This window comes from Argopecten irradians, chromosome 14 (genome assembly GCF_041381155.1).
Source record: "Argopecten irradians isolate NY chromosome 14, Ai_NY, whole genome shotgun sequence".
NCBI lineage: Eukaryota > Metazoa > Mollusca > Bivalvia > Pectinida > Pectinidae > Argopecten > Argopecten irradians.
Window position 1 is genome coordinate 36,792,525 of NC_091147.1, and position 23,621 is coordinate 36,816,145.

Sequence of the window (23,621 nt, forward strand, 5' to 3'; positions counted from 1 at the left end):
TAAGTTATCATTGCATATCGTTCATTTTATAGTATTTTTATATCTGACATGGTTTTGTGTTGATAAACCGTCATCTTATGTAAGGTGTTATCATCTCTATAAGACGGCCATTTTCAATTCACAAATTTGTGTTGAGGTTTACGTGGAGCATGCATAAGATAATATATCAATATAATATTTTCATTGATATATTATTTATAAGTTATTGTACTTATAACAGCTCACAGTTAACTATACATAACAGTTCCATCGTATCTACGAGATCACAATTACATCGCATCTAAGATATAGCAGTTACACTCTAGAGAAGAGTTCAGAATTACACTGTATCTAAGATATCGCAGTTATATTGTACACGTACCTGAGAGCTCACAGTTACATTGTATATAATTACTCACAGTTACAGGATCTCTAAGAGCTATTTTAAAACTACACTGCATCTAAAAGCGCACATATACATTGTATCTAAGACTTCACAGTTGCACTATACCTAATAGCTTACAGTTACATTGCACATCCGAGCTTAAAGTAATACCGTAGCTAATTACACTGCATCTTAAAGCACACCGATACATAGCTGCAATATTGTAGCTCAAAAGACTTTTAGACCTATAATGGTGTTGTCTTTAGAGCTAAAATTGGTGCCTATTACTGCTAATGGAGCAAGGAAATGCTTGTGCAAACCATTATTAAAACGTCTGTATGCATTTTATCTTACTTGTTTATTATCACTTACCCACTATGCAATAAAACTGAACGGTATAAAATATCAAATTCACAGCGAGCCATTATTTTTTCACATATAAATATGATGGTCTTTTCGGAAGAAAACTATACGGCAAGTCTACAAATTATGAATTTGACGTCTTATGAGTGGTAAAGTAGATATCAAGAATGGTCGTTATGTTTCTTTTGGACAAAAATAATATATAAATGCATGTATATGTTTAAAATAATGGGAAACCTACAACAAAGTATAGAAAATTGTGCCCGAGTGATTTTCGGAGGCAGTGCTCCACTACGACACAAAGGGACCATTTATTACCCGGCTCGAAGGTAAAGTAGGCCGGGTACTTATATTCGTTCTAACAGATATATTGCAACAAAGATTATACAGTTACACTGTACCTAAGAAGTAACAGTTACATTGTACATAAGTGCTCAAAATAATACTTTACCTAAGAGCTCATAATTACAATGTATCAACTATACTACAGTTGCGATGTATTTATTATAAGTACTAACATTAACACTGTACATAAGAATACTCAGTTAAGCTTTTTTTTTATCTGTTTCAATGAATTCAATCGTTTCTTCAAATATGAAATTAAATACAAATTAATTTTCTGGTATTGCAATGTTGGTTAAGGAGATAAACATTCAAGTATTTAAGGCTATAGCAGAGGCATAATCTAGCGTGAGCTTATAAAAAATTACCAGAAATCTGACACATTAATATGTGTATATAACTATATAACATAGTTCGCGATCTGTTAATGTAATCTGAAGTTCTACGCTGACCTACAGTTTCAGTATATAAACGTAAATTAGTCTACCAGACTACAAATAACCTCATACAACAATATATACATGTGGGCCTTACTTATCAGTGCTAAGGTTTCTCACATTTTGCTACTAATTTTGTTCATACTAGTCATTCATCATCGTTTTAGAATTGGAGACCAAAGACTCTAAAGACTTTAAGATGATTAAAAACAACCACGCCTTTTTTAAATATACTAATTACAGTGCAGACTTCTGCACAGTAGTCGCCTTCATTCGGCGGGACTTAAAGTTGGCAATATTTATCAAATTTAATTTTTGTAAGATCAAATACCCGTGAATTCTCGTATCAAAGTGGAGATACCAAATTATCACTTGATATCCCGTGTAACATTTTTGCATATGTCACTAGTGTAATATGACAAGGAGCGATTTTCATTGGATAGAAATTCATTGTGACGTCATGAGTATCATCATAGTAGTATAATTGCTATAAAACGTCGAGGTATGAGAGAAAAATACTCTTTCATAAGAGGATATGAGGGACAGGGATATTCTACCCGAGGGATCACAAAATGTTGTAAAACCCGAGGCATTCTATTTTGTGCTCCCGAGGGTAAACTATCCCTAGCCTTCATATCCACTTATGAAAGAGTCTTATAGCATATGCTTTAGTTATTTTGTTCTATTGTGATGTACATGAAAATCGCGTTCTTTTTATGTTATTTTCATTCCAGACAGAAATTAAAATATGGAAAAAATCTAGTATACATAGTTTAATTGCAGGTTGATGACAAAATTTACATCCTATCTATTGTCATCCCATATGACTTAAGTTTAAACATTAATTCTGATACACATGTTAAATGTCAAGTGTGGGTCGTAACTGTCGGTGTATTTCTACAGGACTTCCGACCGCTTTAAGTGGCCCGCAAACACAGCGACAATACACTCCATACTAATGTACAAACAAATATTTAAACATAGGAATATTGTACAACACTCGTAAGAACAGAAGATAGGTAAATATTCGCAATTTTTCTATGGAATTGACAAAATTATTATGGTTGACGAGACGACACGAATCAAGAGTGTCAAAACTGGCAAAATAAACATTTCGAAATATTTAATTGATTTTATAAAATGCCGACGGTGATATCTCTGATACAATGTTATACCAAGTACACTTTAATAAAAAAAGCAGTCGATACTTCTGGTCTATAATTGAAGAATCATAATTGTTTATTTTTATATTCATCAATTGGTATATTATGGATTTTATTTCGTAAAGATTGTATCTATGCATGCCACAGATCCATTTGCTTTGTAGTTCAGATAGATTATGTCACATAAACAAAAAAATAAACGCTTACTTTGTAAGTAGCTAACGGTTAAGGTAATTAGTGCTGAAAAACGCACTTTGTTTTGCTGAGACACCGAGAAGGCAGTGGGAGGTTTGCAAGCAATTTAATGTGATTTAAACGTTTAGCTAAATACTGTCAAACAATGCTAATTTACCTTTTAAATGTCTAATGTGTTTCTTCTATTATATCTGTGGTGGCTAATTTTACTATTTTTATTTGTTTTTAAATTCTGTCGACATTTTATGTTTTACCACAGCTTCGAAGTGATTTATGAAATGCATTTCTAATGCTATTTTTGTGGTCATGTTTTTCTTTCATTTCTAATTTTTGTTTACCACAACTAATCGGTGATTTATTTAATACAATAACGGCACTTTGTTTGATTAGATGCATGTGTTTTCCGGCTTCAATGGGGCAAGTGTATTTCCTTAAGTACATGAACATATCAATAACAGAGGCGCTTAGTCAGTCACACGCAGACCCTCTAAATGATTAAACCTATATACAAAATAATCATTAAAATAAAGATATAACATCCGCAGTCGAAAATCGTGAAGTTAGTAACTCTCAGTTTTATGTATTATGAAGAGCGCCGTTTTAATAAGATTCTTTCTTGCGTTTCAGAAAAAAACAAAGTCAACATGATGAGTGATTTTAGTAATATGTAGGTATGTAACGACAAGTGTTAGAGAAAAACTATTATTTGACACAATGAAATGTTAAGGTAAGTATGATCACGTTTCCTTAAATTCACAGTTTTCAGAATATCTATGCATGAGAAATGGTATATTTAATAACAGGTAATGAAATTAATAATTTCTAAATTATTTCCGTGTCAATTACCCTTTAGTTTTCGGATATCTATCTAAATAACATTTTAAAAACACCTAAGGCACAAACCTCACTTTGATATTCTTAAAAAGTACCATTAGGTTTTGGTAGTTTAGTAGAGTAGACCTCTTTGCTTATGCATTATTTAGTTATTTTTAACATATCCACGAATACAGAAAATGTGTAAAACGAAATAATGTATAATCAGAGTCACCCTCGATACTGCAGGAATTGCGATCCTGAACTATCTCATAGTATCACCGGAGGCAACAGAACAGAACAGGTAATTTTGTCCTTTAGTGTATATCCTAAGAGCCGTATAACGGTATACTGTCGTTGGCTGTGTGGCTTTAAAGTGGGGCGTCGCCCTCTCTGTAGTCTTCAATGCAGGCCTGTGATTGGTTCAGATGTTTTCCGCTGAGCGAGCTTCCTCCAATTTTACTATAAGCTAGTCAAGGGGTGTATAGATCGTAAGTGATCGGAACCCCTGGAGTATTGAGGATGATACAAAAAGTAACCTAAAGCGCATTTTTTTTCGAAGCATTTATTTTCGTGTTCCAGCTTACTCGCAAAATTACGCAAACAATATTTTGTGTAAAATATGAATTAATGTATATTTATTTATTATGAATTATAAACCTGGATTAAATTGCCATAACTCTGTTGCACAACGACTGATTTGACTTATTGTAAATTGTAAATTGTAAGTTTTATAACAATATTGTTAGCATCAATATGTTTCAAATTGCTGATTAATTGATTACAAACTATTTCATTATGATAAAATAAAAGTCGTAAGTGTGTATCCAATCGATCAGTTATAAAAAAGGATGATCTGAAATGTTCGAATTGAAACGATAACAGGTATTGAAGTGTTGATGAATGGAATCTTGTTTATTGCATCATACATGTAACCTAAATCAGTGTATAGATCGATATTACTCCGTTCAAACTTGACAGGATTGTTTCTATTCACAAAAATATATTCGTATTAAAACCTAGGGTTGATTTATTGTTACCAACAGAACATATTATCGATAAGGTGATACATTTAAACCTACTAATACAGTACTTTGTACAACCCATATATATGTCTATATGACGGGAATTAATTTAAAATATTATTTTGATATTCACATCTATGTTTTTTAATAACTAGCAGTGGAGTATAATGGCTTAAGATAAAATATACTGGTATCTAATAATTATACGCATTTAGTTGACTTTCTTGCATTTTTCATCCAAAATATATATAACAAAAACTCAAAACAAAAACCTATCATTGTCACATTTATCAACAACGATAACAAGCATTTAGTCCTTTGAAAGCCTGCTCTCCTCAGTTGAACACCCCAGTATACTGTAACCAAATGCAGTGGTTGTATGCAAAATATGATTAGGAATCAAACCTCTTGTGGAAGGTGACCATGATATGTTGGAATTTTTAAACATTAGGTGCATGGCAAGCCATGTATGGCAATTTGTTGTTATCTGGGTTCATATCAAGGCCATTAGGCAGGAAACCGATCAAAAACAAATATCGTGTGAGTTGAAATCTTCTAACTCATTGAATGTTACGGTTTGATAGACAAGGATAACGCATGTTTATATGGAAGTGAATCAGGGAAATATTTATTGAAGTTTCTATAGCTTTCCTTCATAAGATGGACTGTGTGTTGGATACAATTACAACAAACCCAATATTCAGACCCTGCTAATACTTGTGTCACGCTAATGAACGATAGTATACATACCACTCACTATTTTAACAACAGAATCATCGGGATACTAATTACCACCTATATATATGCATGTTTCTAGTTATAGGTCATTGTACTGGCTCATTTTTTCACCGGCTATGTATTTACAGTAATACGCTCTGATACTACATATATCTATGATACTCATGTGTCTGATACCCGTGTAGCGTGTTGTCGAATACCCCGACACACAAATGTAACATTATTGTCGCTGAAGTTTAATAACAGCGCGTAATCTGTGTGAAGGTGTTAGTTTGTGTATATAGGGAGGACTTCACCTTTCAGTTTCTCAGCTTCATAAAATGTTAATGAATTCATTGATTGTCCGGATATCTTACAGGAAATCGTGCACCTTAGACCAAGCAATGATTCGGTACGGTATGAGGATGTGGTCCAGGGAGATGATGTGATCTGTTGGTAGTACAATACCTCAAAACATCGAACGCAAAGTCAAACATAATCCACATCAGACTCATGACATCACAGAGGGAGGCACGACAGGATAAAAAGCTGTAGTAACCAGTTATTAGTATTGTCAACTAATACCGCAAACATACCAGCACACGGAACGTGACATCACAGCACCGGACTGATTGCCCGGATTATTACATCAGCGCACGTTTGCTTATTAAAGATTGGACAACAAGGACGGCATCATGCTCCATGTGTGCCGGTGATTGACAGGTTACTAAAACACAATATGCAGCCCTGCTAAATACCAGTACACGTGATTCCAGGGGTATATGATTTGGGTGCCATCCTGCTGCTCTACACACTCTCACTACATCCCACCATGTCCCCCAGAACGCTGTACCTACTGATTGTCTGTGTGCAAATCTTAAGTGTTATTCCAAATGGATTCGCAAAAACGGTAAGATACAATTCATTTTTTCTTTCTTTTTTTGTTGTTTTAATTTTATATTTGCAAACAAACAAGCTGCTTTTTGCTTTTGAAATAACATTGAATTGGTTCAACTCTTAAGTGGCATTCCAAACAGAATCGCAGAAACGGTAAGATCCATTTTATTTTATTTTTCCATTCTTTCTTTCTTTTTTTCTTTCTTTCTTTCTTTCTTTCTTTCTTTCTTTCTTTCTTCTTTCTTTTTCTTCTTTCTTCTTTCTATCTTTCTTTCTCTCTTTCTTCTTTCTTTTCTTTGAAATAAAATTGGTTTGATCAATTGTTATGTTTAATTCCAAGCGCCGAAGAATCTATAAGATACATTTCTTTTTTTCTCATTGTATTCCATTTTTGTAAAATAACTACAAATGTAGTGTTATTTTGAGCTTGAAACAATTTGACAAGGAAAGTAAATGGAATTTTCGTGATTTTTATTGATTTAGATATTGAAATTATCTTATTCTTGCGCTAGAATGTTTTACTATTCCATCACTCTTGGCATTCTCGCTACATGTGTATTCCAGGGATTACTTATAACTGACATTATATCCACCCCTGGACAATTAAATAGTAAAACTGGAGGCACCAAAACATAATGCGTAATTTAATCCTTTGACTGATATTCTACACATGATGTTTTAAAGAAATTATCCTCAAAAGTACTGGAATCACTGGAATTACAATCACTAATAGGTCTTTTGTCATGTTCAGGTCAATATTTCAATTTGTACGCAAGCAGTTTCATGAAAAGTTTTATTAAAACGTACGCTATCAATGGCAATATCATTAAAGAAAGTTCTTGTCTTTATATTGAATGCAGGTTCTGTTATAGGCAGACAGTAATTACCCGATTTTATCCACTCACATAAAGCATATATATATAGTAATATTTCAAATAATTTCCATTGTAAAATGTTTCTTTTATACATGTACGTTTTAGTTGTTGATGAAATCTTTATTGACACAAGCTATGCATTACATGAACGTAAATGTTATCTGAGTTATTGTAAATGTATATTAAGTTTGCTGTATTGAAATGAAAATATTGATTCTATTTCGGTGCCAGAACATAGATACATTGTCACCCAGTCGTGTTGTAACCGGTCCGTGAGAAGCGAATATCAGTTTCTTAAAACACAATGTATTGCAAATCTTTTGTAAAGAAATCTTTTTTGCCAACGATGTTCACTAGGCTTTAGATCCAGACATCTGGATATTTCATTAACGTGCTCTTATAAGTGCTACTGTACGACATAAACTGTTCGTGGGTAATGTCTTTCGTGGGTTGGAAATTGTTTTTATGCGTACATGTAGAGATCTTCGTGGTTTGGCTCCGTGCAAATAATTTCACTATTGTATTAAACAAATATCTATTATTCTGATTTTGATTTTTAAGACATTTTATGAAATTAAAAGATTAAATCGGGCAGCCGACAAAGCCTGTATACTCACTCTCTACATGTCAATCGTGATAGCAACCACAAAAACATTTTCTACATAATGAAATTTATGTAATAAAATATCTTGGTATTTACGATAGGAATAAACTATTCGGCAATAAATATTGTGTAACTTCTCAATACTAGTTATTTAAAATCCCATGGAGAATATATCGCGATTGCCTTTTCTATACTTATTCGCGGAGAGAAGCGTAATGCGCATTTGTAATATTTTGAACAGTAATAAGCTATATGGGCCATTTTGACTTGTTATTTCATTGGCGGGCATTTAAGTTCGTGGAAACACCTTGACCTCGAGTATATGCGAACATAATCAACCGTGAATAAATCCAACTATACAGCATTAGTCATCTATATATAGGTAGCATATTCTAATCCGTCTTATTAAGGTTACAATGTACGGTGATGCAATTGTATTTGATGAAAGGCCTCAAACGTTTTATGGTTTGCAAAGAAACAATGGAAGTAAAACATAGAAAAACAGAACGTTTTTTTTACATCGAATTTTTGCAAAACAACCTATCAGGTCGGTGCGTTTCCTTCAGACTTATCGGATATCCTTTGTCTATATTTTGTAAATCATTTTTCATTACCATTGTTGTTCATTCATTGATAAAAGGTAATTCTGCAACATAACCACGAAGCAATATGTTACATGAAACCATTGATCTACAATCCTTATGAAAAAGTAAACAAAAAACATTGACAAATTTTACATTTTCGTAGTCCTATGCTTACGTTATATCCATACCCGAGTCGGATTTCTGTAAAGTCTACAAAACCAACAGGGGATCCTGTTTTACTAAAACGAAATTACTTACCAGAAATGATCGAGCACTTTGAAAAGTAAATATGCAAGTATAAAAGTGATTTGCGTAGTTCTATAAACAATGTGTTTTGCACAGTTGCGTTGCTTGCGCGAGTTTGAGTTCGGCATACAAGAAGTATGTCGGCGTTATTATAGGTTATTATTGGCATTGCGCAAAATGATCGCAGCACATATTTGCTGACAAGTCACAATGATACTAATAACTCACGCGCACCAGTTTCAAACCCTCTCAGACAAAGTTTTCCTTTCTCTTTAATTGGACGTAAAAACGAAATTAATGCTGAATTTATATTTAATCATTGAAATTTAGATTGGATTGTTTACAAAAAATAATGTTTAATATGGCTTTGATGAAGCTGTTTTATTTCCTTTCGTTTGTAATTTCAATATGTATAAATATATTGATATTATCCTGTGAGGATAAACAAACACGCCATCAAAAAGTTTCATTTGGCTATTTCTATTTATTTGGGTGTTATGTAAACGATGCAAGCTGAAATCACAACATTGTGTTTTCTAGCTCTTTCAAATAAGATACCGTATAACAGACTACTGGTATAAATTCTCATTTGTCCATAGAGAAGAGTAGTTACATGTACACATACAATGTACATACATACATTGTAATTGAGCTTTGGTTTTCGTATCTAAATCCGGCTTTCTGATTGGCCAATTGTTTTTCGGCATACTTCTATGAAGAAACATTTATAGAATGGTGTAAAAACCGGTCGTTATCATGATGTCAGAATAGCGACATCAAAGTTACGTAATGGTTTGGAAATGTAATCCTTTGGAAAATCAATGGAATCGTACATTTATACGAATTTTTGTGAATATTCACACGACTTGTAAACAAAATTCCTTTCATATCTCAATGACATTCAGAAAATGACATCAATGTTTTTCAATTAAATAGTGAGAATTTACGATCGACTTCACAAAGCTGATCTTTGTTTCGTTCTGTCTCAGGATGGCTAACTTGTGAAAAATGCAAAACAGGGGCACTTATGGTAATTTGATTTATAACGGTATCAACACACCTATATTCAACCAAATGCGTCATCTTATAGATCTGTTAACGTTGTGTTTACTTGGTATATATATATCAGATAAAAATGTCACCTTTCATTATTTACCAATAGGTACAGTTTCAACGTTTTCCGGAATCTTTTCAAACCCCGTTTAAATCTAGGAGACTGTTGATTTTGTAAAGTACCAAACGTCATTATCGTTTCCTTAATACTACACTTATGAACCTGATGAACAATTTAAATAAACATAAATTAAAAGTTTATTTTCATAACGCAGGTATCATAATGAGGTAAAAACGGTATAAAGCTAGTATATTAATAATCCGAAATAAAAGGCCAAAATAAAGTAAAATCAAAATCATGTCTATGGAATATATATTCAGCCACTATAGGGCCTTCTTCAGTCCAAAATAACACTAACACGACGTGTTCGTCTGCATGTTTGTTGACATCTATAGTGCGCAGGTACGAAATGTCTCGGCCTGTTTGATGTATATGGCGGGTTATTTCGACCCAAGATATTATGTGCACTAACGCAGGTAGTTTCCGTCCTAATTACCCCGCGTTTGTTGACTATCATAGCGCCATGTGAAGATGAATCTTCATTGACAACATCAATAATGCAGTGAATCTTGCATTATTTGGTGCTGTAATATCATCTTAGGCCATCTATATACATTTTCTCATAAAATAATTGTTTTTATGAAACTGAATTTTCGTTTCAGTATTTGGCCTTTATGTTATATCAATGAACAATTTTTTTTCTTGTCCGTTAATTTCAAGCTAAATATTTGCTACTGACAAATACTTGTAAAAATGCTTTTGCTATTGTGACATTTCATCAACAATGAAATGGCTGTGTATTTACAAAACCACAATGTAATCTGTAAAAATCGATTGTCCTAACTAATATGTAAATAGTTCCCATATTTGATAGATTCTACCTTTTCCAATGGAAACCAATATTTTATTGATATGGCAAAACAAAATTAAAACAAAACTGATCCATCAGATATAATTTCCATAACTGATAAACATGAAATATCATCAGCTTGCAGAACTGGAAATACATGATGTTCAAAACAACACCGGCACTTTTGCAATCTTGACGTACTGTATACCGCTTAAAATTTGCGAGGTCAATATTTCGCGGTTTTTTATAAGCGGGGGTTTATTTGTGTGGTACACCAATTTCTCTAACAGTATGGATGTTACTTATACATTCTTTGCAATCAATTTTGAGTAGAATCGTTCGAGAGCGGAATTATTTTTGAAAGAATAGTTGTCAATACGATTGCATGTTGTACACGTAAGATCCCAAAGATGTTACGATAATGTTAAACTTCTTCATAACGTTACTGTAGAATTCTAAACAATTTGGTGTTTTTTGAATGAGCGGATTTAAGTTAAAAAGCGAGAACAGCAAAAATAAAATCCATCGAAATTTACCCGATGCATAGTTAATATATGTTATTCATCGTTGTACATTGCTATTAACCATGAAGGCCAGCCTGTAAAAATTCATTATTCCATTCCAGTATAAAAATAATGGTTAGTTTTACTCTAGACTTTCTAAAAAAATAAAACAGCGATACGAATAAATAGAAAATAGAATCACGTCATTGAAATATCAGATATGATACATTATTTAATATATCCCGGAGATTGTGTCAATCAAATATAAGATATGTTACAATATTTTAAATACCCATTGAAATACGCTATATAAATGCAAATATAGGATTTACACTAAGCCTACCCTCTTGACACTATTTGTAAATTACCTTCAAAAGGTTAAAAACAGTAGACGTACATTTTATCCGCATTCTGCCAAAATTTGCCTACTCAAATCTGACACGTCATAAACGTTTTTGATCAGTGAGTTAAAAGGAAAATATCAAGTTATTTTCAACACGATCGCAGGCATATTACTCGACAGTACTCAGTATTGTATTTGATGTTGCAGTATGAACATGCGATATCTAAATGGCCTATCAAACATGTACATGGTAACTGCCGATTTGGACTTTCAGAGTAATTATCACATTGCAGCTACTCTTTGTATGCTAAGAGCTGGTTACACATAACTATAATTTCTCTTTCTCCAAATAACTTAAATGTTCATATTTTAGACACTTCCTGATTGTTTATCATTTGTCAATACGGGAGCTATTAATAGATTCAAACTAACATTGAACATGACAACTTTGCCTACATTTGGAACAGCTACAACTTATCCTCGAAAAAATGCAAATGCAAACTGTTAAGTAAAGGATAGATTAGTTCGACTTAAAACATATATAACACAGTAATCTTATAAAAATGTGTATTCAATCTCAACATCTGTTTTTAATTTACTTTGTTCACAGCTAATTTAATTTAAGAACGTACAAATGTGTAATGAAGTGTTTTTCGTTTGCTGTTAGGTGAAAACATCTTTTTTTTAGTAATCTGCGAAATAGCTATATCGACAAGGGCACCAAACTGAAATCACGCTATATAAGCGAGGGCACCAAACTGAAATCATAACTGCGTGAAATGAGAAAACCGTATACAGCGCAAATCACTGAGTTGAAAAAGTACATCATTATGTATATCTCTCGTTCTTTGGAGATAAATGGAAAAACCATCAGATCATATTAACCCCGGTAAATGAGAACATTTAAACATATTACCGAAACGTTTTGTGAATTATGAACAAACTCATACTGCTTTGTTAGTTAAATGTCAGGACGTTAATCAAAATTGGTATTTTTGTGAATGTCATGCATTGTATATCCGTATTTTTGCCATGATTGACAGAACTGTAATGGAAGTATTTTAGAACACACTTTCTAAATTAACGTATGTTACAAAATAACTATTACATTTATATGTAATGAAATATCCTATATTCTATGCATGTTTTGATTCTTATTTATATATATGGGTATAAATGTGATACAAAATAACTATTATGTGTAATGAAATATCCTATATTCTAAGCTTGTTTTGATTCTTATTCCTATCTGGATGAAAATGTGTTTTGTTATGAATAAAACATTTGTTTGCCGATTGGGATTTTTGATTGTGCGTTAGTACGGGTCTAATACCAATCTAGGACGATCATGATATAGGAGTCTATTTTAAGATCATTCATCGATGTAGCAATCGGCGGATTATTAATTAAATGTGGTGAATGCTTCGTCAGACAGAGCGAATTAAGTAAATACGTTACATAATATCTGCACTATCATCGTTCCTTTCATGGGAATTATTAACGAAGTCAGGCCAATGACTGTCTCATTTTTATGGCTATTGTTGCATCTATTGTTACATACTGCACGTTGTGATGAAAATATTGTGTGTTTTATACATGTAGTGAAGTCTGGGTCGTTCAGTACGTACCTAATATCTGTAGTGTTGATTCCTTAATACAGGTGTTCACTAGGTCTTAATTGGATTCTTCAGGTAATGTATAGGTAAGATAATTAGCCACAGTAGGCTTCAGCGCGTGACCTGTCCGCCCCACTGTATCGTTACAGGCCTGATATTTCCACTGTAGGTTTTACCATCTTTATACCGATTTCTGCTAGATACTGGTATAATGATAAACTAATGATAAGCTCTAAAGCAATTGTTACTTGCTCGTAGCGATATTATTTTGTGTCAATGGTAATGTGTTAGTTAATGCGAGGGCTAATCATCAGTGCACTTATGGTTGGTTATAATTTACCATAATCTCCTCACTCACACTATCTTTCAGAAATATCTTACAAAACACATGTGACAGAGACAAAATTGTCGTTAAAGCTATCGTTTAGTCAGGTTTTATACATTAGTACAATTATATTATTCAAAATAGATGGGATGAAGGCAGAACTCCAGTTGAAACCATTTTGAATTCAGATTTTAACCAGAATGAATATGTTTTCTCGTGGTACAATCGTCACACAACGTTCCCCCACATTAAATGATATCAATTACAAAAACAATTAAAATAAACAATTAAGTAACGCACAAACAAGAAGAAATGATCAGAGTTTAACTATAACCTCTATCGGTGTTATATAGAACACACACCCGGTAAAGTGGGAAATAATTATCTATAACATTTTGCTTGATTACCGATCCTTATCTGTTTTTAAGAATCTTTTTCGGGAAAAACGATTATTGGTACATTGTATAGTGTACTTTATATACTGACCGAAGAGATCATTAAGACAATGCGCATAGCCATTGTATTTATAATTTATCTGTATGTTTTGTATGTAATAATTGTTGATGTTTCTGTGAACGTCCATAAACGTCCTGTGTCATTTTATTTGAGGATTCTATATGTCTGGATGGACTATACTGTCTATGAAATAATTACGCCGTTGATTAAATCAGTAAGAGTTTACTTTAGAAACGGCGACATCAAATTAAGTATTTTCGTTACAAGCATTATTGAATGATATACCAGATATAGCTTATACCAGGATTAGTGTTTTAGTATTCTCATGGAATTAGTACAAATTATCGGTTATATAGAAATTGATCGGTATATAGCTCAATAAATAATGACCATTAGTACTATCTGATAGAAATATGACAAAGCTTTTATTACATTGATATATTAAATGACACATTTCATCCGCCTTTCTTGCATTAATTATAAAGAAGTTGTTTTTATTAGAAGTATAGATAGTATTACGGATGCATAAATTCAACGCTTCGGTGATATGTTCAAAATCCATACTGCATTAAACCATGATTACGACAAAATAAGTAAATCTACAGTATATATAAGCTAACAGTCTACAGTATATATAAGCTCACAGTCTACAGTATATATAAGCTCACAGTCTACAGTATATATAAGCTCACAGTCTACAGTATATATAAGCTAACAGTCTACAGTATATATAAGCTAACAGTCTACAGTATATATAAGCTCACAGTCTACAGTATAAATAAGCTCACAGTCTACAGTATATATAAGCTCACAGTCTACAGTATATATAAGCTCACAGTCTACAGTATATATAAGCTCACAGTCTACAGTATATATAAGCTCACAGTCTACAGTATATATAAGCTCACAGTCTACAGTATATATAAGCTCACAGTTTACAGTATATATAAGCTAACAGTCTACAGTATATATAAGCTCACAGTCTACAGTATAAATAAGCTCACAGTCTATAGTATATATAAGCTCACAGTCTACAGTATATATAAGCTCACAGTCTACAGTATATATAAGCTCACAGTCTACAGTATATATAAGCTCACAGTCTACAGTATATATAAGCTCACAGTCTACAGTATATATAAGCTCACAGTCTACAGTATATATAAGCTCACAGTCTACAGTATATATAAGCTCACAGTCTACAGTATATATAAGCTCACAGTCTACAGTATATATAAGCTCACAGTCTACAGTATATATAAGCTCACAGTCTACGGTATATATAAGCTCACAGTTTACAGTATATATAAGCTAACAGTCTACAGTAAATATAAGCTCACAGTCTACAGTATATATAAGCTCACAGTCTACAGTAAATATAAGCTCACAGTCTACAGTATATATAAGCTCACAGTCTACAGTATATATAAGCTCCTAATGCTACACACGTTTTGTACCGTGCTATACTACATGAAGCCTGTATAAAAATATAGGCTGCATGCGAACTACGAATGAAAAGATAGGATGGCGGCAATCGTGATTCCACATACTTATTGGCTATCATCGACCATGGACGCCTGTATGCATATACTATTTTGATGGAGCGTAGCATGTCCTCAATTACATGGATGTCAGTACTTAACTGGCCCAGCGGACAACTACATCATTTAACCAAACCAGTCATCATATACCACAGGGAATCAGACGTCCTATATCTCTTATCAATATCCAAAACCATTTCTGAAATTGCCCGTCGATTTTCCGCCAGTAAATTGTCCGAGAGATTGATATGGACTCCATCTCAATCAAACCATTCATTGCGACGACAATTTATATGCTAAAATGGAGTGGTATTGATTTGAATCAAGCGTACAGATAAACGTTCTGAAAACGTATTTCTTTTGGTGCCATCAATTTTGGCGCTAAATGCTGAATATACTTCTTAGCAAGAATTGCTATATTAACATATGGTGCCAAATGTAATGAACGCATTCAAATCTCCGAATGATTTTTTTAGTGCGAAAAACGCTAATCCTCTAAAATCATAAGTTTACATTGTATAAAAAGCATTTTATCACTTTAAGAATGTTAAGTTCGTGCATTGGCGACTGAAGTGTCACATTTGTTACTCATTGGATCGAAGAGGCTGGCTAAGATACCAACATATCCCTTCTGTGTTGTACAGTTTCGATCGGAATGGCCGCGATAATTAAAGGCGCCGTGACATATAAGACCACCAATTTTAAATTACCTTCTCTGAGGATTTTCACTCCACCACATCAGTAACAGGTCCGTCTTAATAGACATAAGAATACGTGATGTCTTTTCGTGGTCAACATTTTCAGTCATTTCATCTTTAGATATGGTGTTAACATTTCCATATACATGTAAAGATTTTGAAAGATGTTTTGAGAAAGCACACATTTTCACTTAATTCACCTGACTCCATAACCCTTGATGATTTGGGGAAATTGGATCACAAGAAATAAAAGCATGACTCACAGAATCGAGATAATACAATCCGCACAATAACAACGCCCTCACCTCTGGAGCACTCTACTGTACTCCTACATGATGTAATGTAAGATTTCTCCCAACACAGGGAGATACTGTCAGACGCCGAAACACAATTCCAAAAGCTCAAATTACAAAATATGACTAGGATGTTCATAGAATACTGATGGGTTTTTTTGTAATTACAAAACCTATGCTAGAATATTGTGATCAAAGATAAAAACAAGTTAACTACGTTTAGGATTTTTTTATGTAAATTTGATCAGTCTACAATGGTATCAGGAGGTGAATAAGGATACACCTATAGTTTTTCTCGTGGATATAGAACTGAAGAACCGAAACTTTGTTGACGTGGGAATAAAATGAGGTGGAACACAACTGTCCTATTTCATTTTTTTCATTTTATTACTGTAAACCATCTTTCTTTCGCGGCTAATAAATTTCGCGATCTTCCTTTCAAAACATTTTGCGAAGATTTTAAGCTGACTGGAAATACCTTTGAATTTACATTTGCAAGAATTGTGGAAGATATCAATTCGCGGAGATAAACTTTCGCGAATTTACCTTGATAGCGAAATTTGCGAAAATAAATTGCACGCGAAACACAGTTGCATTACAGTAGTTCGTTCTTAAAGACCTTTGAAGGTACGTTTCCGAATCACTTAAAAATCTGATATTCATCTAATGGTAGAATATCTCTTTTCAATGTATATGGTCTAAAATTTACGTAGCTATAGCTCCTTATCAATGCCAGATACCATGCGTAATCTATGTGTCGCTGTTTTGTCATCTGCCGCAGTGATATCCAGGTAATGCGCGGTTAAAAAAGGCGGAAAAATAAGACTACACGCGATATGTAAATTTATAAATAATTCATTGTAACAATTTCGTTCACAGTGTGATGACATCGTGTAGTATAAATGGCAAGCTTATATCTTTGGAAGCTTTTTAAAATTATCAAACTCTGTTACATTCCCATTTTAATGTTGGTTTCTCGCTCTATTGTGTTTGACGTGATGTTTTACAAGAAAATTGACAATAAAGAAAACAAAATGCCTCGTTAGCAGGGACGCCATAAGGAACTTTTGTTTGGGGGTTATGGCCGAATTAAACAGTTCCCTAGCTATGCTATGTTTCCTGTTTTCTCAAAGATTTGACTGTTTCCGGCGTATCGCTTAAACAAATGTGCATCACAGTGGAAAAAGTGAAATAAGTCAAATATCATGTAGATTTTAACACATTTTGTAACAATATAAATAAAACTTTGACAGAAACAACAATAAATTGAACCTGAAATTTGAACAACATTTCCGCTACGCTTCTTCGTGTAAATAAGTATTTTGTCAAGTCATTATTTAAACTATATTGTGAAATTTCAATTATATTGACGTAGAAAGACGTGAAAAAACCATTTACATCTACGCTAAACAATATCTATTATATTTAACTCCGTGACTGTATGGAAAAGATATCGTGATGTCCCCTGTGCCTCCTTCTATTAAGTAAAGATTGCAAATATCGAGACAAATCCTTTATAGGGGTAAATAATAAAACGCTACAATTGAAAGCATGTCAAAACATTTGGCCAGGTATGGGAGACTCGACTTGGGTAGTAGGGGATACAAAAGGGCATTGATATCATGGTGTGCCGTTATAATAACAACAACAAAAAGGGATGTTCTTTTCACATTCTACGTTAGAATACCCCGGCAATCTTCACATGGATATTTTCTATGTAAGTCCACAGTGGTGATATGTTATATAGTATGTTGATTGTAGAACGTGCCATTTCCCCCAGGAAGCTTTCACTGAAACAGATTAACAGTTATGCTTCACTGACTTTAACTAGTTCCTACTAGAATGATTTGTACCAGAACCAAGACCGAGTTATTACATAATATTATGGTTAATTATCCCGTAGTTTGAATCCTACACTCTCTCAGCTGCAACAATCCGGTCGTGTTTCTCTACATGGGAATTTAATCGATTCCTCAACAATCTTTCTTTACATATTTTGATTATTACTAAGATCGAAATAATTCCGAATTTCAACCCCAACTTAATTAAAAATCTATTCAAAGATTTGAAATTAAAGTTCACACGGGCCTCGGGAATTCGGAGCATTGACACAGCTACATGTACATCCGAACAACCCTCTGACCTTCACGTACTACTATTTTAGATATAATTTTAACAGTGAGCTGATGTCACGTTTGTAACGTTGTTACTACATTTCAGTAAATATATATCATTTGTCAATTACATTGACTGCGTACCAAGGCTACGTCTTAGGGTCGATGTGCTACGATCAATAATGACTTCTTAAACATACAACTTGGTAGGTATAAGAAGGGCTCAAATGAAAGTTAGATGTAAGTTACAAACGACTACTGTTTGCATTTGGTGTTTTGAAATAATGTGACATGAGACGGTTTTATCATTGATAGCAATAACGGGATATCATTTTTGCTTATAACGTGCATTTCCATTGACTTGAATATTTATGTTGCAATTAAATAACGTAAAATATAACCTCACCTGTAATTTCATGGCATTGTATTGAATTGAAAATATTAACTTGAATATTCCTTTATATTATGGGGATATAACACCAAAAAGGCGGAGTTTACTCTAATCATAATTCGCTTTGTTGATTATTTGGAGTATTATTTTATATTATTGTCATTTAGTGATTATGCTTTGTTTACCTTTAATGGAATCCCATATGATACGGGACAGTTGGCAGTAATGACCGCTGGTCGGTAGTTTTTCACCGGGTATTCCTACTTTCCTTCGGCCTCAAACCTGACACGTCGATAAATGATCATTGCTTCTAACAGGACGTTAAACTAATAAAAAAAAACCAGAAACCTACGAAACGTAATACATTATTACGAAGTATGCATAGTGGTATGAGCAGTATCGCGTGTATAGTTTGTATAGCGTGTATAGTTTGTATAGCGTGTATAGTTTGTATAGCGTGTATAGTTTGTATAGCGTGTATAGTTTGTATAGCGTGTATAGTTTGTATAGCGTGTATAGTTTGTATAGCGTGTATAGTTTGTATAGCGTGTATAGTTTGTATAGCGATGTTTTACTTTTAGCGTGTATAGTTTGTATAGCGTGTATAGTTTGTATAGCGTGTAGTTTGTATAGTTAGTTTGTATAGCGTGTATAGTTTGTATAGCGTGTATAGTTTGTATGCGGGAGGAAACGAGAGTAGTGTATAGTTTGTATAGCGTGTATAGTTTGTATAGCGTGTATAGTTTGTATGTTATTGGGAGGAAACGAGCGGTAGTGTATAGTGTAGTGTATGTGTATAGGTGTATAGTATTTGTATAGGTGTAGCGTGTTGTTTGTAGGTGATATAGTGTATAGTTTTAGCGTGTATAGTTTGTATAGGTGTATAGTATAGCGTGTATAGCTTTTAGCGTTTGTATATCGTGTATAGCGTGTATAGTTTGTTGTAGTTTGTATAGCGTGTATAGTTGTAGTGTATAGTTTGTATAGCTGTGTATAGTTTGTATAGCCGAGTTGTGTGTATAGTATTGATTTAGTATAGCGTGTATAGTTTGTATAGCGTGTAATTGTATATGTTTGTATAGCGTGTATAGTTTGTATAGCGTGTATAGTAGGTGTATAGTTTGTATAGCGTGTATAGTTTGTATAGCGTGTATAGTTTGTATAGCGTGTATAGTTTGTATAGCGTGTATAGTTTGTATAGGTGTAGTCGTGTATAGTTTTATGCGGGAGGAAACGAGAGTATCTATATCCCAATAGATGAGCCGTCATGATGAAAGACGAGTAATTTATCATTGTTCTACTCGAACATATGACTCTTGACCTGGAAGCCAAAATAAAAAAACGACAAAATGAATAAAAATAAAAGCTATATTGTTTCAATTTCGTTAAGTGGTTGGGTACCAGTGTTAACTGCATGATGCAGATGTGTACGGGTCAGACCTTACTACAGGTAATCACAAAACACCTGGTCGTCGAGCTGCAAGACGATTGACTTATGATCATATACACCGACTCCATTTCAATTGAGTGAAAGCAGAGTTGCTGCACAAATCATGTCATGGAGCTTTCAATTTTACTTACTGTATCATAAGAGAGTTTCTGACTGAGGCGTCACGTAATCGCTTGATATCGGGAAACATCTACAAGTCTGGATCGTATCAGGACCAGGCTTGCTTTACAGTTCTTGATTTCAGTTTGATAGCATTTGGCATAATGTTTTAATTCAAAAAGTACAAACGGATTGTTGTTACATCAAATGGATGTCTAATTATTTAAAACATGACAAAACACAGGAAAGATAAACAATTAATATTGCACATATCATTTTTTAAATAAATAATTATTTTTTAAATATCCGTGTCTATTTTATTACAGTTTTAGGTACAAGATATTGTTTTCTTTTCCACGAGTTTTAGTGTAAACTGCTCCATAAATGTATTAAGGGATGCCGGCACGAATACAGTACTATAACTGAGAGGGTGGTGGGAGGATTTCTGTAATGGACGCTTAGTAAATTATCATGTTATGTTGAGTTGTGATTGGTAAGTTAATATCATACTGTAATTTTTACGTTGAGATGTTTCATTCCTTATCGGTTATCGCTACTAATCATTTGACGTGTGGTGAATTAAAATCTATATCGTTTATTTAATTTTTACAACTGACATGGTGATCGGGTTTTAGTTCTTTCACTAATTAAGATAGAATCCCGCGGTTACTAGGGAAAAGACAGCTCATATGGACTTGTAAATGGCGTCATTGATTCATGCGGAGACTTGTGACGTCTCTGTGATGTTGACATTATAAAAATAATTCTTAATAACTGATTTTTTTCTTCACAATATGAGAGAAAAATATTCTCCCATACTTGACAGGGTTATCCCGTGGTTGCTAGGGAAAAGAAAGTTCTGTCTTTTACCGGTGTATGGAAATATCGGCTCACAAGCGCTAGACAGTGACGTCATCAATACATGCGGCGACGTTCATATCAACTGAAATTTCATCAGTTCTCGTTAAAGTATGGGAGAAAAAGAATCAAACATGGGTCTGTCAGGTGGACAGGGATATCTCAACCCCCGTGAAAGATTATGACCATTAACCCTCGGCAAGCCTCGGGTTGACTAGCAAAAATCTTTAACTCGGGTTGAGATAATCCTGTGAACCTGACAGACCCATGTAAGATTCTATTTAACAAACATGGGCCTGTCAAGTGGACATGGATATTTCAACCCTGAGAAAAATTTTGGCTGTTCAACCTGACGCTTAATCTTTCACTCTGTTAAGATGTCTTTATCCACTTGACAGACGACTCATATTTTTAAAGTTAAAGCAAATTGTCTATGAAATGCTGATTAAATCATTTTTTTAGATATTTCAAGAATTGAACTAGGTATTTACTTCATACACCAGGGGTCGTATTTGATCATTCAATGCTTATATAAAAATGTTCGGTATTAATCAAATATCTTTAGTATGCTTTTTATCATGTTGGTATATATCTTAGCGCTATTACATAAAGAAGATGTTCTCATTAAGTACGTAACACAGCGCGACATGCGCATTAGTCCGATTTACATTTAATTTAAAAAGAAGATGTAATGAGATAGCATTAAGCAACCGTTTAATGTACACGAAGCATGTTTTTTTTCTAATTTAAAATTGATTAAATTTTATTTATGATGCTCATTGCATTTTATCCACAGTAGTTATAGACAGATTATAGCATCGATTTCCAAACTGTATGGGGATTCGGCATATTAGCCTCACCAGTATCAAATATGCCACGACTTTCTTTGTGAAATTGATTAAAGTCTCGGAGAAGATAAAAGGTCGCATGGATTCTCAATCATGATAAGATTTTAAGTATACTAAACGCTATTGGTGTTTTGAAAAGGCGGATAATGTTATTATTTACATTGTATTTTTCTGAAGAAGCCCAGTATTTTCAATGTGAAAACTTTAATTTCATATTTATTATATAATACAACCTTTGAATCTACTTGACAACAACATGTATGCTCTTTTTTGAGTCATATTAAGACAAAACAAAAATAACTACATTTTTTTCTATATTTACTATAGGATTTTACAGTGAATGCGTTACTCTTGGCAGAAAAACAAGACCGATGTTCTTAATATGGCCTCGAGCAATTATGACACTTTAAGATATAATAACAGCGGTATTTTAACTCTTCTATGATTAATGACTATAAATACCTTTTAAAATTGACAAAAATGTATATTAAACATTTATATCTGATGACTTTGATTTCTTCGATCCATTTCTTCAACGTATGAACTTGTGTATTGATCTTTCAGCGTTTTATTTATTTTAATACACATGTGTGTTTACGGCCAAAACGATTGATTATTTTAATTCCGGAGTAGCATCTGAATGTCATTAGTCGTTGGCCAGATATCCCCTAGACATCCGGAATTCTGTAAGCAAACTTAATTTTGCGAACGTTTAAATTTCGCTAATTTATTGTGCGTTAAAAACCGCGAAAAATTACCTGCGCAATTGTGTCAATCACAAGTAGAGTCATAGAAGCATGGATATGTAGTCAGGCATGTAAAGGTGAGATTAAGACATTGCTTAATAGGTTGTCTCCAGCACATTCCGTGGCGCAAATGTTAAAAAAACAAAACATTTTGACTCAAAATGTGTACAATATACTTTGTGTGCATATAAAACAGTAAATACTACGTACGATGTTGCTATTTTCCTATCACCGGTAAGACAACTGGTGAATTAAGTACAATTTGCTTCTCCTGGCCTATTGACTTCACCGAATACTGGTTTTGCAACTTATAGGCGACTAAACCCACCAGAAACTAGGCGCTAAATTTCAATAACACATTTCTTAAGTTTTTTTTAACCATACTAAGTCGTGAATCCTTAGATGACCCAATTGACTATGAAATTCTGCTTGTGAATTGAAAGTTAAGAGTGGTAGTTGCTTGGTGCATGACCTTCTCTCATTGCTGCTCAGTTACTAGATGCGACCATACATCGATCTCCATTGACATTCGTATCGGTGATTGAAGGTATTGAAATAAACATCATTTGCGCCTTAAAACAAACGAAATTGTGCAAGGTTGTACCAACCAATGCCCCTTCAATATTACATTTGTCCTTGTGTCTATCTGTCAAAAGGTGTTTTCCTTTGATCTTTTAACGATTACCTACATTCATATGAACGTATATAATGAGTCTTTTTGGATGATATCAAACGCGAAGACCACAAGTAT

General features: G+C 33.4%; 1 protein-coding gene across 1 annotated transcript in view; it reads left to right on the forward strand.

Annotated features, from left to right (window-relative positions):
* The window catches only part of LOC138307184 (A disintegrin and metalloproteinase with thrombospondin motifs 18-like), a 65,550-nt gene that overhangs the window by 6,977 nt on the left and 34,952 nt on the right, over positions 1–23,621 (forward strand). The window contains 2 exon segments of the mRNA XM_069247817.1: positions 3,492–3,591; positions 5,799–6,329. Coding sequence (XP_069103918.1) covers positions 6,252–6,329 — 78 coding nt within the window. The 5' untranslated portion in view covers positions 3,492–3,591; positions 5,799–6,251.